We start from the raw sequence: 15,947 nt of genomic DNA, 5'->3' as shown, positions 1-15,947 counted from the left end.
TTACAGTGCATCCGGAAAGTAATCACAGCGCTTCACTTTTTCCACATTTTGTTGTTACAGCCTCATTCCAAATTGCATTAATTTAATCTCATCTCAAAATTCTACACAAGATACTCCATTATGACAATGTAAAACGTTTTTTTTTTTTACTTTTTTTAAAATTTAATAAAAATAGAAAACTAAAATCACATTTACATAAGTATTCACAGCCTTTGCCATGAAGCTCAAAATTGAGCTCAGGTGCATCTTTTTACCACTGATTATCCTTGAGATCTTTCTACAGCTTAATTGGAGTACACCTGGAGTAAATTCAGTTGATTGGACATGATTTGGAAAGGCACACACCTGTCTAAGGTCCCACAGTTGAGTGTGCATGTCAGAGCACAAACACCAAGCATGAAGTCAAAAGAACTGTCTGAAGACCTGCGAGAGGCACAAATCTGGTGAAGGATACAGAAAAATTTCTGCTTTGAAGGTCCCAATGAGCACAGTGGCCTCCATTATTCGTAAGTGGAAGACATTTGGAATCACCAGAACTCTTCCTAGAGCTGGCCGGCCTTCTAAACTGAGCGATCGGGGAAGAAGGGCCTTAGTCAGGGAGGTGACCAAGAACCTGATGGTCACTCTGTCAGCGCTCCAGCGTTCCTCTGTGGAGAGAGGAGAGCTTTCCAGAAGGACAACCATCTCTGCAGCAATCTACTAATCAGGCCTGTATGGTAGAGTGGCCAGACGAAAGCCTCTCTTTAGTAAAAGGAACATGGAAGCCTGTCTGGAATTTGCCAAAAAGCACCTAAATGACTCTCAGACCATGAGAAACAAAATTCTCTGGTCTGATGAGACAAAGATTGAACTCTTTGGTGTGAATGGCAGGCGCCATGTTTGGAGGAAACCAGGCACTGCTCATCACAAGGCCAATACCATCCCTACAGTGAAGCATGGTGGTGGCAGCATCATGCTGTGGGGATGTTTTTCAGCAGCAGGCACTGGCAGACTAGTCAGGATAGAAGGAAAAATGAATGCAGCAATATATAGAGATATCCTGGATGAAAACCTGCTCCAGAGCGCTCTTGACCTCAGGCTGGGGCAAAGGTTCATTTTTCAGCAGAACAACGACCCAAAGCACACAGCCAAAATCTCAAAAGATTGGCTTCAGAACCACTTCGTGAATGTCCTGGAGTGGCCCAGCCAGAGTCCAGACTTGAATCCGATCGAACATCTCTGGAGAGATCTGAAAATAGCTGTGCACAAACGTCTCCCATCCAACCTGATTGAGCTTGAGACTTATTGCAAAGAAGAATGGACAAAACTGCCTAAAGATAGGTGTGCTAATCTTGTGGGATCATATTCAAAAAGACTTGAGGCTGTATTTGCTGCCAAAGGTGGATCAACAAAGTATTACGCAAAGGCTGTGAATACTTATGTAAATGTGATTTCTTAGTTTTCTATTTTTAATAAATTTTAAAAAAAGGAAACTTATTCACATCATCATAATGGAATATTTCGTGTAGAATTTTGAGATAAGAGATTAAATTAATGCAATTTGGAATGAGGCTGTAACAGAACAAAATGTGGAAAAAGTGAAGCGCTGTGAATACTTTCCGGATGTACTGTATACTGATTGAGAAGTAGATTTGCAGTCTGGCCTACATGGAACCATGCCATTCTCTCAAAAAGGCCTGATCTGTCTTGAAAAGACTTCAAATGTTAAACTTCACTGGACGTGGCTATTCCACATAGTGTGTTTAGCCATTCATTCATGCAAATATTTAAAACAAATTCCTTCTCTAATGCCTGACACAATTAAAAAAAGTGAGGCTGTCATGTCGCGATTGCAGATAAGTCTATCATCGGCTGCCAAACTACTTGTTCTTCTACATTCCAAGATTATATGCACATCAAATGTGTTGCATTCAGACTCGAAGCTGACTGGGTAAACCTTATCGTGATGGGACAATCAACGTATTTACAACCAATTTGAAAAGGAAGATTCATTGCGAATGTGAATGAGATACCTCTATATTTCTTTGGAAAGATAGCACTACACTTTGATGTTAATAAAAAGTGTTTCATTGAATGTGAACTGTTGGCGTAGACGAATAAATAAGAGCTGAAGTGAGCAGTTCAGTTGAGGTTTTTCATTACTAAGAAATAAACACAATATTCTGGCCTTATGGACAAGACAATGTCCTCCCTAAAACGAGCAAAATGAAAAGAAACATGGCTGATCGCTGCTTTAATAGGAAAGGGGCGTTCATTGACAAAAATGCTGAAAAATGAAACTTTACTTCCAGTCCAAGTACGGGAGTAAAATAGACCTTTGTTAAGTCTGAACCTAGCACGGCAGCGCGGTGGTTAGCGCATGTGCGGCACAGATCTGAGGTCATTGGTTCAAATCCAGCTACCAACCTTCCTGTGCGGAGTTTGCATGTTCTCCCTGTGCTTGCGTGGGGTTCCTCCAGGCACTCCGGTTTCCTCCCGCATTCCAAAAACATGCATGTCAGGTTAATTGGCTGGTCCAAATTTTCCCTTGGTGGGAATGAGCGAGTGAGGTGTCTGTCCCTGTGTGCCCTGCTACTGGCTGGCAACCAGTTTAGGGTGTCCCGTGCCCGCTTCCCGGAGATACCTGGGATGGGCTCCAGCACCCCCATGACCCTACTGAGGATAAGCGGTGCAGATAATGGATGGATGGATAAGTCTGGACCCAGCTGGATTTTGCTGGTGGTATGATAAGATTATGGCAGACTTATCAGAACACCAGTTAGAAACATTGCTGGGAAGGTACTAAATGAAAGTACACATTTATACACCAAATTAATACAATAGCAAGTCAATAGTTGAATTTATAACAACTAAATGAATAATGTGATGATCAAAATAAAAGTGTAATGATTATTCAAGAAAATATAGCCGGAAAACTCCTGAGATCATGGGTACACATTAAGTGACACGTTTTAATATGTAACAAAACCTCAAAAATTGCAAGACAAAAAAGGACCAGTAAGTGTCCATAACTTTGTACATGACACTCAAGGCTTCTCTTTTCAGTGCAAAAGCTATGTAAACAATGGGCGGTGAGTTGCACGTTAGCATCAGGGATCCTGAGGTTGAGCCAGGTTTCCTTGATGATTAAAATACAACACCCATGAATGTAGCGGTTTTCCAATAGGTGTATCTCCAAGTCATCCATTCCATGGGTAATGGTTCTGGCGTGGTGAAATACAGGCTTGGCAGGGGTGCCGCAGCAGTACCTTTTGCTTCCTCTACCGCTACCCCCTTCGTCTCTTCCCGGACCTGATAACAATCCACAGGGCACCCGTTCGCTTCACCAATTCGTCGGTGACGATTTTTGGGTGTAGTGGTGTCACGCTGATTTATGCGTGGTTAGAGACCAGAGACAGTCGTAGTAGGTACACAAAAAACTCTAAATGGGAGAGCCAAAGGGATGCTGCATCTGTGCCCACTGTCATATTGGATCAATTTTAGTACGTAGATATAAATAAATGATTAAGTTACAAAAACCAACGCCTCATACATTTCTCTTTCAGTAGAAAATCAATCAAAACTAGTTCAGACCTATGAAAAGAACAAAACCGAGTCTGTGGGACACATTGGTGGGCCTGCAAAGCCTTCTATGCTGGCCTAAAAAAACATGAATCAAGTGATGTTAATTATATTTTGTTTCATCAATACTTATTAAATAACTCCAAATTGTCACGGCAACGGCTATTAAACATGTAAATAAGACTGTTGTGTTGATTTAAAAGGTTGGACAACTCCAAAGCGAGCAAAACTTTTGCAAGCCAGAAAAGGTTTTATCTGCTACTTTCAGCCTAGAAATAGGAACCTAAGCCTGAACCCAAATCGTAACTGATCCTATGTTCAGCCCTGTTGGGCCTAAAGTGTCAATCATTACGTTCGGGTTTGGGCGAGCTTCTCTCTCTATCTCTGTGGCTTTTTTTTTATTATCCACTCTTTGTTCATACAGCCTTGTTTAACTTAGATTTTGTTACAAAAGACAGGCTTTGTGTTTTGCTTTATTGCGCGTTGTGGGGTCCTTTGCGTCACCCACTGGTGAGACCCATCCATTACTAATAGCCTGCATGTTAACTGTCACTGTTTTCCCTTGAATTTGCCTGAAGGTTGAGTTATTTTCCTTCTTCTTTCATCACTCTGTGATCAATGACAGTAAAATAGACTATTCCATTCCATGAAAAGGGAAGGGAGAAAGAAATCCAAACAATGCTAGTAGAGACTTGAAAAACTTGAACCTTTTGGCAACCCGTGGCAACCCAGTTGCCCCCGGCCTTTGGATGAATGGTAACTCTTTTCCCGAGGTTCACACCAGGCCTTCTTCGTGTGTCGGCGCAGGATCAGAAACATGACGTGGAGTTAAGAGAAGAAAAGAAACCTCAACTTGTGAATTACGGTATGTGACAACTCGAACAGCGTAAAACAGGTCTTCCCGGTCCGGCCCTCTTACCACCTCATGCATTTTACTGACGGCACACCTGCCAGCCTGGGAGGAGCCGAGAGACGCACCTCCAGTGAAGGGAAGAAGACTTCTGACGGAGAGAGCGAGGGGAAGGAAGAAGGAGACTCACTCGTACTCCGGTTACACTAGCGGGCCCCAAGAATTGACCGCCATGTCCAACAATCTGGAAAGCGGTCCTGTCAAGATCAGCAAGTGAGTTGAGTTTTCAAATGTTGTGTCTTTGAGTGTGAGCGCTTGTGTGTCAGGTGTCTTGCTCGACTCCCACCGGTCTAACCTGTCACTTTTTTCACTGCGTGCCTTTGCTCTCCCATGCAAATACAGTGCGAACTTGCAAAATGCTGTGAACACGAGCAATGAAAGCAACAAGTGAGCGTGTGTCATGAATGAATGATCTTACATCCTTGTTGTAAGCGCGTCGTCATGCCGACGAACCAGTTATCAGGCGGTGGGGCGGCATACCGCAACTTCACGGGTTGAGAGGAGGAGGACGGCGGATTTTTCCAGGTTGCAAAAATTAAGTTTGTTTTTTTGAAATGGCGTGAGAAAAATCAGAAGTCACAGTTAAGAGTGGTTTAAAAACCGTGTTCCAATTAAATACTACAAAAATACTACAGAAACTATTAAAAAACTAAATATCCAATTTTGTGCTTAAAAACAGGGTCTAACATAATATTTTGACTATAGAAATAGCAGAAAAATACTACCACAGTAATACTATAATAAAAAAATACCATTACGGAAATATCACAAAAGAGATACTACAACAATACTACTACAGTCATATTAAAGGGTACTTAAGAATGAATACAAAAATGCTGGTATGGAAATTCTTCAAAACAGAAATACAGTACTACAAAAATACTTCTACAGTAACACTATAATACAAAAGTCCTGGTATTTAAATATTCTGACAGAAATACTACAAATATACTACAAAATTAAATATGAAAATACTACAACAATACTACTTTAGTGATACTAAAAAATAAAAGTAGAGGGATACTATAAAATACTATAGAGACACTACAAAATTCTAACTTCAGAAATACAAAAATACCACAAAAATACAACGCAATTACTACAATTATTCTATTATGGAAATACTACAAAAATACAACTACAGTACTACTACAGATATACGGCATAAATTCTACTACAGGGAAAAATACAAAAATACTACTGGAGAAATACTATGATGCAGTGCTAGGAATCAAATGGACTGAACCATTTCAAGGCAGTGGAGTATTTCCGACGCTGAGTTGTTCACATTTTCGTTTTGTTTTACTGTTAGTTTTTTGAATTCATTTTTAATTTTTTCATTTTGTGTTTTTCCCATCATATTCTAGCCTATCTCGTCCTTTATTGGGTAAAAGAGGGTTTCAAAATGCTACCATTATTGGGGGTGCTTGAGCTCATGGTTGATGGTTATTTTATTTTTTTTTCTATTAATTTTTTTCCACGGCGCCTATCTGGTTTTATCTTACCCTCAGCAGTGCTGTTTGGGGCGGAAAACATTAGGTTTGTGGCATGGGGGCTAGGGGCGAGTAGTGGAGAGTGATTTTTCTATTTCTATTTGTCAGTATAACATGAGAATGGTGAAAGAAAGAAAAGGCCTGCCTCAAGTAGAGTCAAAACGCCAACTGAAACCCCAAGAAACATGAACAATAAGCAGTCAAAGAAATGCATGGGCATCATGATTCAGCTGACAACAATGACACAAGCCAGGAGACGGCAGCAGAGAGTCACAAAGTTCCAAATTCCACACTGCTCCTTTTATGCCCAAAAAATAAGAGATATCCATTTTAAAACTTGTAAACAACACAGAAAGGCATAAATCCAACAACACTTTGCTATGAACATATTTAGCCTTTTCACAACCGAACCATAACTTACTTCCTTAAAGGGACAGCGTGTATTATTTGACCCTCGATGTCGCTGAATTGTGTAGTCAGCTAGCTCAACCAAAAACCAGTACTAAAAAGCTCAAGGAAGAATACAAACTACTGACACTCAAAGTGACCAAACAACACAGTTTTTCACAATATAACAGCAAGATGGCGGATAATAATGTCAGCTCCCTTTAGCTGAGCCTTGTGTTATGTAAAATAAATTCCAGTTTCTCAACCTACAATTTTTTATATTACATTTTTATTGTTGCTTGTTATTCAAATATACACTATTTATACATATATATATATATATATATATATATATATATATATATATATATATATTCCACAATTTTTTTTATGGAATTAGGTACAGTTACTTTTTTTTTGTTCCTAAATTGACCCAGAAAGTTAACATTCCGATAAGAATTTATAAAAGAACAACTTAACATGTTATTACTTTGTTGTTACTATGTTATTACCAAGTTGAAATCATTAGAAGTAGAGTTCACTTAGGCTCAGTCAACCATTAAAACATCATGCCAGTTCGAAATCAAATATCCTAGAAATTCACAATAACCCACTACTGGTGAGCTATTTTTAGAACCGGCCAGTAGGGATTTTCAGATGTTCTTAGGGGGCACCGTGTCGGGGACCCCTGCGCAAACGAACCCACAATTTAAAGACCGACAATCCATCCCATACCGATTTTGGCGGAAGTCGGGAGGCCATTTTTGACGCCGTCATAATTCAACATGGTCACGGCGATAAGTACGACGGGAGGCCGTTTCGCTTGCCGTTTATCTCCCTTTGTGTGAGCTGTCGCCAGAGGTCCTGCTTGTGGAAACGTGAGTGCTGAAGTTGTGAGGAGGGGCCCCAAGGAGTGTCGGGGTCTCCAGTGCATTCCTCTGTGTAACACGTGTTGGACTTTTGCAGCAGATAAAGTTGGAGAGCAATAAAAAGGGAACGCCCCACACCAAAGGAAGTGTCATTAACACTCTGGAGTTCCATTTTATGATTAAACTTAGAACAGTGTTTCTCAATGTATTTATTAATTCCTGTGAATTTTTTTTAACCAGGGGTGAGTGAAATTTTTCACTCGCATCGGGTTCAAAAGTTGCTGGGCCATTTTTTGTATTTGCTGATACAGTCTCCAAACCGGTACTTGATAAATAAAACAAATACTTGATAAAAAAAAATGTTCACCAATCACTTAACTGCTAGCTAGGGTGATAGGGGCACCACTTCCTTTGGTGTGTCATGGCCATGTACAGCTTGGCGGTGCCCATAATCTCTAGTTTTTTTTGGTTAGGGGTTTGCTCCCCCACATGAAACAGACGGGTTTCCATGGTCACCAGCAGCAGGAGAAGCAGTACAAAGAGGAGCCCTCTGATCTGACCCATATACAGCACCTCCATCATCCGGTCACCCTTGTTACTCGCTGCAAAGCGGCATTTTAGCCAGCTTTTTTAACGGTGAAACCTGATCACAGCGGGGGAAACACACAAAGGGACACTGGGGACAAGACACTTTTTTCACATTAGCATTGTTTATCATTTCATTACACTTTTACTGCTTCCGTTTGGCAGGCCGGATTTAAAAGTTTAACGGGCCGCATGTAGCCTGCGGGCTGTAGTTTGCCCCCAGACCCTGCTCATAGCCATTGCGCTGATGAGATTGTATACTGAAATAAAATTGTAAGTAATGTTTCCTATTTTATGTCTTATTTTTCATTTTTCACAATATTTTTACTTGAAAACAAACTGCCATATAACAAAGCCATTTTTCTATTTTCCTGTTTGTTAAATATGTAGGTTCACTCATATTTTCCCTTTTAATATAAACACATCTCATGATTTTATTTTGGTTGAAAAAAATCTAAAATGATTGTATATTAAGATTGTTATGATTAAGATTATGCTTAGTATTTTTTCTCCTTCTTTTTCAAAGAAGAAGTTAGCGCCGCCAAGTGGTAAGAAAAATAAACAAGAACTTAAAAATGTAGGACAACAAAAAAACTATAATATCCCTTTTACGGGAGAAAAAACGTTAATAATTATAGTCAACTAAGAAATATAATACTTAAAAATGAGCGAAATCATCTTCCAATAAATATTTTTGTAGTGTAGTTACAAGTGCCTTGATTTTCGAATTGATGCTTTTTTAAAAATATATTTGCCGTTTTGAAAATCTCCCGTAACATCCTGAAATGCCTGCATGTACTCGCATTTTTAAGCCGTTGTCCCAAAACATAAACTAATGAGATACAACTACTCTACTCCATTAAACGAGTTTAATATGACTATTGCCTCCAAGCTCCTTTTAGTCTTTTCTTTTCACTTTGTTGTGTTTAACTGCTTGGCAAAGTCGATAACGTTCAAAAAAGTGACAGCTAAGCTAATTAAAACACAACAAAATAATAGAATTAGTACCAAAACATTCAATTATTTGCCAATTCAACACAAACGTGTTAAAATAGACTACTGTGCAAAAGTTTGGGGTGGCTTAAAAATGTCCTTATTTTGAAGGTAAAGCAACATTTTAAAAATCAGAAATACAATTCATAAATGGGGTTCTAATAGTACATTGCGGTTTGCTTATTGCGTCAGAAGACTCAAGGAAGATTAGAAATCCCTTGTGCAATGATCCTAGCACAACCGAAAACAGTGGTTGTAAAACACACCTTCCCTTACGCTGGTCAAGTATCTGGAGCATCACATTTGTGGGTGGGGTTAAAATTTCAGAAAAAGATAACTTTTGTCAGTCTAGTCTTGTTCTTAGAAATGGAGGCTATTCAATGGCAGAAATTTTCAATAAAATCCTACAACGCGTTTAGAGAACAGCACAAAATGAATGAACCTGAGTAGAAAGAGAAGTGGGAAGAACAAGCAAGCAAAAAGACAAGAACATTAAAGTCTCAAGTATGAAAAATAGACACCGTACAGGCCCTCAACTAGCAGCTTGGTTAAATAGTACCCGCAAAATACTAAGGCCGAGTGGCATAGAGCAAGCCATATCTGAAACTGGCTTACAAAGGAAAGAGATTATATGGCCAAAAGAACACAGACTTTGGACAACTCATTTGATAAAGTGTGACTTTTGAATGGAAAACACAAAACCACAAAACTTTGAAGTGTAGTAAATGTACAGGTAATCACGTATTCTTTATTGAAATAAAATATGCAGTTATATCAATTGAAATTAAAAATGTCACAAGCCAGAAACTGAGACAGGACCCGATAGCATTTAACTCAGTTTTATGGAAAAAGAGAGCAGTGCTTGCTTCCACGATCCGATGATCGATGGACACGGGTAGCTGAAGGCAGGAACGCGGAAGTGGCACTTCCGTGTCGAGCGAGGATAATCGTAGGCAGCAGGGATACTGGTCGCTAGCCGGGATGGGAGAGCAAGGGCGGTGTTGAGTCCAGAAAAAAGGTCGGCAACAAGTATCAGGTAGGAAACAGGGCAAAACAGGTCGATGGTTGGGATGGAAGAGCAGGGCAGAAACGGGTCCAGAAACAGGTCGGCAACAGGTATTAAGCAGGAGAAAACAGGGCAGGAAAATGTCGGAAGGTATGGAGCTTGCCTAGCTGGGAGCATAGGTTCGCAAACGGTCTGATGCTGGTAACAGGGAGCCGGGGGGTTTAAAAAGTGGCAGGGAGCCAATCAGCGACCAGGGCTGTTGGCGCCAACAAGGCAGCCGTAGGGGCCCTAAATCAGTAATCATGACAAAAAAGGGTAAAAAAACAAACAAATAATATCATGTAATACGATGTAAAAAACATATCTCACAAGATTTCAGCATAAATTTTGTGTGAAAACAGGCCTTCATTTATTTGCCTTGCGCATTCCTCCGCATGGCTTTGCATTGACATAAATTCCGCCGTTCATGCATTTTGGTCGGACGGCATTCCAGCAGGTGACAAAGGGGGAGGCTGTGCCATACCCCCACCCCGAGCGGGTGTGTCGGGTCGCATACTTGTTTTTCACATTTCGTACGAGGGGAGGAAAGGCGACGACCGAGCAAACACGGCCATGGCGACAATGGGTCACGCCTTTGTCAGCCAGCCTCTGATAAGCAATCTTTGTATTTGCTGAACATTAGCCACGCAGTCGAGTGACATTGCATGTACTCCAGGCATGAAAATGCACAACTGCAAAACTTGTCTAACTGTGGATTTCAACCATAACTCATACCTGTCAACCTGTACGTTTTTGCCTTACAAAGTACGTTTACTATGCATTTTAAGACAAGTACGACGTACAAGAAAATCTGTACGGAAAAACGCAAATTTGTCAATTATGCGTACCATCCGGTATACACCGACTATCATGAAACGGCAAATCAATCAAGTCAAACCAGTTCGCTGCGGTACCTTCTATCTCGGTGTGGTTTTTTTTTCGTTGCAAACGAAGCGAGCGGTTTGATGCTCCTGTGCGCATGCGTCTGCTGCCTTGGATTTCATGTCGTAGTTGTGTAGTGAAAGTTAGTCCGTCTCTTTTTAGAGAACCGGCTTTTTTGGCTCAACTCATTAAAAAGAGCCGGCTCTCAAAACGATGCATTATATTACGAATTATTATGTTGTATAAAGAAGTTAAGAAAAAAAGGACTTATAAAAGGAGAACATGAAAAAAGACAGGTTTGTGGTTATCCCTTTAATTAATATATTACCAACAATAATTTAATGCAGAAAATGAATTAATAATTTGAATAAGAAAATGTATTATTCTACTTAATTATATTTGCATGTATTTTTTCCTTCTACAGTGAACCTCCAAGCTACTTATTTTTTGAACTTCTTTTATAATAACCCTCATTCATGTCGAGCAACTCAGTATCTCACAACAAAATGTTAATTAACAATATATATGACATAAGGAAACACGTGTTCAATATAACATGTTAAACTACATAAATAAACATGTTTGAAAAAAAAATGGTGTAAGATTATTTTGTATTTGGCAAGGGAAAATACGACAGTTTGTAAGGGCATGGAGCAGTGGAGGTTGACAGGTATGATAACTCCACACGTGACGTGCACACCGTTTGTAATATCAGTAAGCAGATGTTTCGATGTCTTCAATGTCAAAAAACATTGTTCAAAATGAGAGTAGACATTAAGGGTGGCTGGATTGATTAGAATATTGATATTAGATAGATGGATAGATAGATGGATAGATAGATAGATAGATAGATAGATACTTTATTCATCCCCAAAGGGAAATTCACATTTCCAGCAGTATCCCTGAGCTGAGAACAGTACAATAATAAAGCCAAAAGAATACAATATACAAATACCCAGTGTGACGTGCAAATGCCCACTGTAGCGTGTTATATAGAGTAACTAAATAGTGCTACACAGAATACATATTGCAGTAAGATTCGGTAATATCCAATGTAGGTGGTGTGGTTTAATGTGGGCCTTTACTCTGCCGGGTGGAGTTAAAGAGCCTCATGGCATGAGGAAGAAAAGATCTCTTCAGTCTGTCCGTAGTACAAGACAGTGACAGCAGTCTGTCGCTGAAACTGCTCTTCTGTCTGGAGATAATGCTGTGTAGTGGATGCGATGGATTGTCCATGATTGACCTCAGCTTTTTCAGTGCTCGTCTCTCAGCTACTGTTGTTAGGCTGTCCAGCTCTTTGCCCACAACAGAGCTCGCTTTCCTAGCCAGTTTATTGAGACGAGAGGCATCCTTCTTCTTGACGCTGCCTCCCCAACACGCTGCCGCATAGAAGAGGGCGCTTATTATTATTAGCAAAACTGAGCGAGTACTGTACTGTATTCCCTCAGTTATCTCGGTTCATGGGGACCAGAACCTCCACAGTATGTAAAAATCCGCGAAGTAGCGACACCCCTTCAAAAAGGCCCAAGGGTCAAACCTCCCTGAGATGACATCCTTACCAACTGAGAGTATGTGACAGTAACGAAATAACAACTATAGCTCTACAAATTAAACACAGGAAAGCGATTTAGAGAGCAGCTGGTTAGCTGCACGCTAGCATCAAGTATCTTTGAATTTAGCCAGGTCTCCATGATGATTAAAATACAACCATCCCAAATGTAGCAGTTTCCCATGGGTTGTAGCTCCAGGTCATCCGTTTCATGCGTAATGGACCTGGCGTTGGTCCGCTCTTCTGACTGACTTCAGGAATTTCTTCTTGATATCATGAGCTGCTAGAATATTAGCTCAGCTGTTTGTTTTTGTGGGGGTCACATTGGCATGTGCGCCCGCCCAAGTTTGATTGGCAGCATACACCAGACTATCACCGTCCAAACACGGACAGTCACATACACCTAACATACAAATCCCTCCATAACCTGCCCCTGTGATAGCATTTGCTGTGTGCTCCTGCTCCAAACACAACGCACGATACATTGATATAAATGACAATAAACACAATTCAAATCAAAATCCACGAAGCAGTGAACTAGCGATAACCGAAAGTAGAGAGGGGTCTCTGTACTTGGATTGGATCCATACTATTGTTTTATTTGTAATACCTTGCTTTTTTTGTAACTCTAAATTTTATTATTTTTTATACTGTTAAATAAATTTTGCATTGTAGTTATTTATAAAAAAGTAGTCAATTTTCAGGCTGTTTTTTTCATTATTATAAACAACTTGACATGGGAGGGCTTTAGTCATTTAATGAGATTTTTCATGAGATATACAAAGAAAAATCATCCGTATCGTGTCATGATTACTGATGCGGGGCACCTGAGTCTGCTCCGTTGGCGCCACCAGCTGCGGACGCTGATTGGCTGCTTCCTCTTTTTTAAACCTCCGCTTTCCTGACGAGACTCGTCGGATCGTCAGTGAACCTACGCTACACGCTAGGCAAACTTTTGTGACTCCTGACTCTATCCTGCCATGTTGTTCTGTCTCTGTCCCGTCTCCGTTCCTGGTTCGTGGTATATCGTTTGATACTACCCTGTATTTATTTTGGATCGATACTGAAAAATCCCACTCCTAGTAGACATGAAAACACGTTATAAAGACGTAAAATAGAAAGTTGGGTTAAAACAATGCCCCGATAAGTGGAGAGATAAGATTTGAACCCCACTTTTTCTATTCATGGGCAAGGTATATATTTTTCACTGTCGTGCGCACTTGTTTAAGGTTGTTGCGGCCCTGGAGAACAAATTGCCTCTGAGCCTGTTAGCCCTAGTTTTACAAGCCTGTTCTGTATGTGGCCAGACGGTGGACATCAGCGGACAGTGTTTGCTTTCTTCCTTTCTTCCTTCCTTCCTTCCTTCCTTCCTTCCTTCCTTCCTTCCTTCCTTCCTTCCTTCCTTCCTTCCTTCCTTCCTTCCTTCCTTCCTTCCTTCCTTCCTTCCTTCCTCTCTTTTTCTCTTTCTCTCTCTGTCACCCTGTCTCTCTCTTTCTTTCTCTTTCTCTCTCTCTCTCTCTTACTGTCTTTCTTGCTTTCTCTCTTTCCTTCCTTCTCTCTTCCCTGCTACCTCTCCTTCCTGCTTCCTCACTTTCCTCCTTTCTTTCTTTCATTTAGGCTTTTAAATCTACAACTGATCAAACAGGTTTGTCTTGATGCTGTCACATAATGTAATTTGTACCTTCTAGCAAACATTTCCAAACCAAATGCTAACCCTTCAGACGCACACTTTAAGGTTTTCATTGGAATGCTTACAATTACATTTTTATTCTGATTCCCAAATATTTTAGCACCTGACCTACCTACTGTATACACAGGTACTGTAATAAAAAGGGAAATACCTGCTGTCCTCTGGTGGGCGCTATTGGTCCCTCAAAACAAAAAAAACCAAGTCTCAGAGACAATCAAAACATTTTGTGAGATCTATTTTGGGTTTTTCTTTTTTTTCTGCTAAATGTTATTTCACAAAACTGTGAAAATATACATCTTGCAACTTATTTGGGGGATTTTAGTGCTTCTAAATGTTATTGCACTTCATTTCACTATTGTTAGGTGCACTCATTTTTCCATTTACAAACATTGCACTATTATTCTAACTTGGGCCAGTCTCTAAGCCCTACATAAATATGTCTTTCTGCATTTTATCCTGATAGTGTTTTCTCATTTTTTGTCTTTAATGTCTTTATTACGTGTTTACCCTGGAGCAACATGTCCAATCTCATTTCATACAATGTTTCGCAACGTGGATATCAACGACAATAAAGACAATTAAATGAAATATTATCACAAATCTGAGGTGTTTTGTTGTGGGTTTTTTTTTTGACAGGAGCCAGGCCACCGACCTGGCTCTGCTCATCGCCCGCATGCAGAAGAACGCGGACCGGGTGGAGAAGAACATCCTAAGTGCCGAAGAGTTGCTGGCTGTGGTACGAAAGGCTCCAACACACTTCGCGAAACAACAACCTGCGAGATTAAATCCGGATTGCTGTGCAGGACGCCAAGCGCGAGGGCAAGGACCAGACGCTGATCCACCAGAAGGAGAACTCGGACAACCTCGCGGAGGCTGAGGGCCTGCTCAAAGATCTCTTCATGGATGTGGACAAGGCCAAGCGTCTGCAACACCCACAAGCCAATGAGATTGAGCGAGAGTGAGTTGACTTGATTTGGAACCTGTAGGCACACATGCCTGAAATATATGCATAGAATGCCTTCACGTCCAAATACAGCAGAGATCAGCAACTCAAAATGTTTAAAGAGCAATGGCAGTCCAAAGAACACCAGAGCAAATATGTCCTGAGTTGCAAAAAGCTCTTTATAACCTTACTTTTTAGAACAAAACAAAGGGGATTCATACATAAAAGTTAATCATTTCATATTTATTTTAATTTTTTTAAAGCATTGAAAAATGTTAAGAAAGGTTTACCACGTACAGAAAACTACCCCCACCCCCACCCCCCCTCTCAAGATGGCTTAACCCCTCTAAAGAATCCTTAATATGGAAGCTCATTAGATAATGTATGTTCACTGTACAGACACTTTATGATAAAAACCCACACAACAAACTGTAATTACCCCCCAACACTAGCCAACCATACAGGACCATTTGATTAGGTGAGCGGTAGTGGTGGGCAGAGCTATGCAACACGGGTCCACTGCACTGAAGGGAAATAAATCCATGAACTTTTCATTTGCAGTTTTTTTGTGACATATTTACAAAAGAACTCTGCCTGCACCTTGTTTTGACACCGATATTTATGAAAAAAATGAAGGACAAAATGAGCCTCAATGGTCTTAAGTAACTGTAGAAGGGAGACATATTTAAACTGGTATATTTGGTGATATGGGACACAGGCTTTGGAATTATTATTATTTCATAAATTTTATCAAATCATCTAACGTCAGACAGGGAAATAAAATGAGCTGAAGAATTAGCTTTTATATGGAGAGCGGTTTCGGTGTTTTTTGTGAATTTCGTCTCAAAATATATGGTATATCTCTCTAAAAAGAAAAAACATGTATATATTTTGATATTATGAATTTTTGGGTCAAAAAGGTTACCGACCCCTGCTCTAGAGCCACAGGTTGCTGACCCCCGACATAGACCATGACTTTGGCACTGCCTTCTCTTCCTGTCTCCACCCTCTTCATCACTCCAGATAAATTGGCAGATAAC

General features: G+C 40.3%; 1 protein-coding gene across 1 annotated transcript in view; it reads left to right on the top strand.

The window, feature by feature from the left end:
- Positions 1-4,531: 4,531 nt before the first annotated feature.
- The window catches only part of LOC148374977 (envoplakin-like), a 28,801-nt gene continuing 17,385 nt past the window's right edge, over positions 4,532-15,947 (top strand). The window contains exons 1-3 of the mRNA XM_088343196.1: positions 4,532-4,684; positions 14,601-14,700; positions 14,768-14,922. Of these exons, the coding sequence (XP_088199322.1) occupies positions 4,644-4,684; positions 14,601-14,700; positions 14,768-14,922 (296 nt within the window). The 5' untranslated portion in view covers positions 4,532-4,643. The remainder of the gene's footprint in view (positions 4,685-14,600; positions 14,701-14,767; positions 14,923-15,947) is intronic.

The sequence above is a fragment of the Urocampus carinirostris genome, chromosome 1 (assembly GCF_059441175.1).
Source record: "Urocampus carinirostris isolate Australia breed hairy pipefish chromosome 1, RoL_Ucar_1.0, whole genome shotgun sequence".
NCBI lineage: Eukaryota > Metazoa > Chordata > Actinopteri > Syngnathiformes > Syngnathidae > Urocampus > Urocampus carinirostris.
Note: the sequence above shows the minus strand (reverse complement) of the source record. Positions and strands in the feature narration are given on the sequence as shown.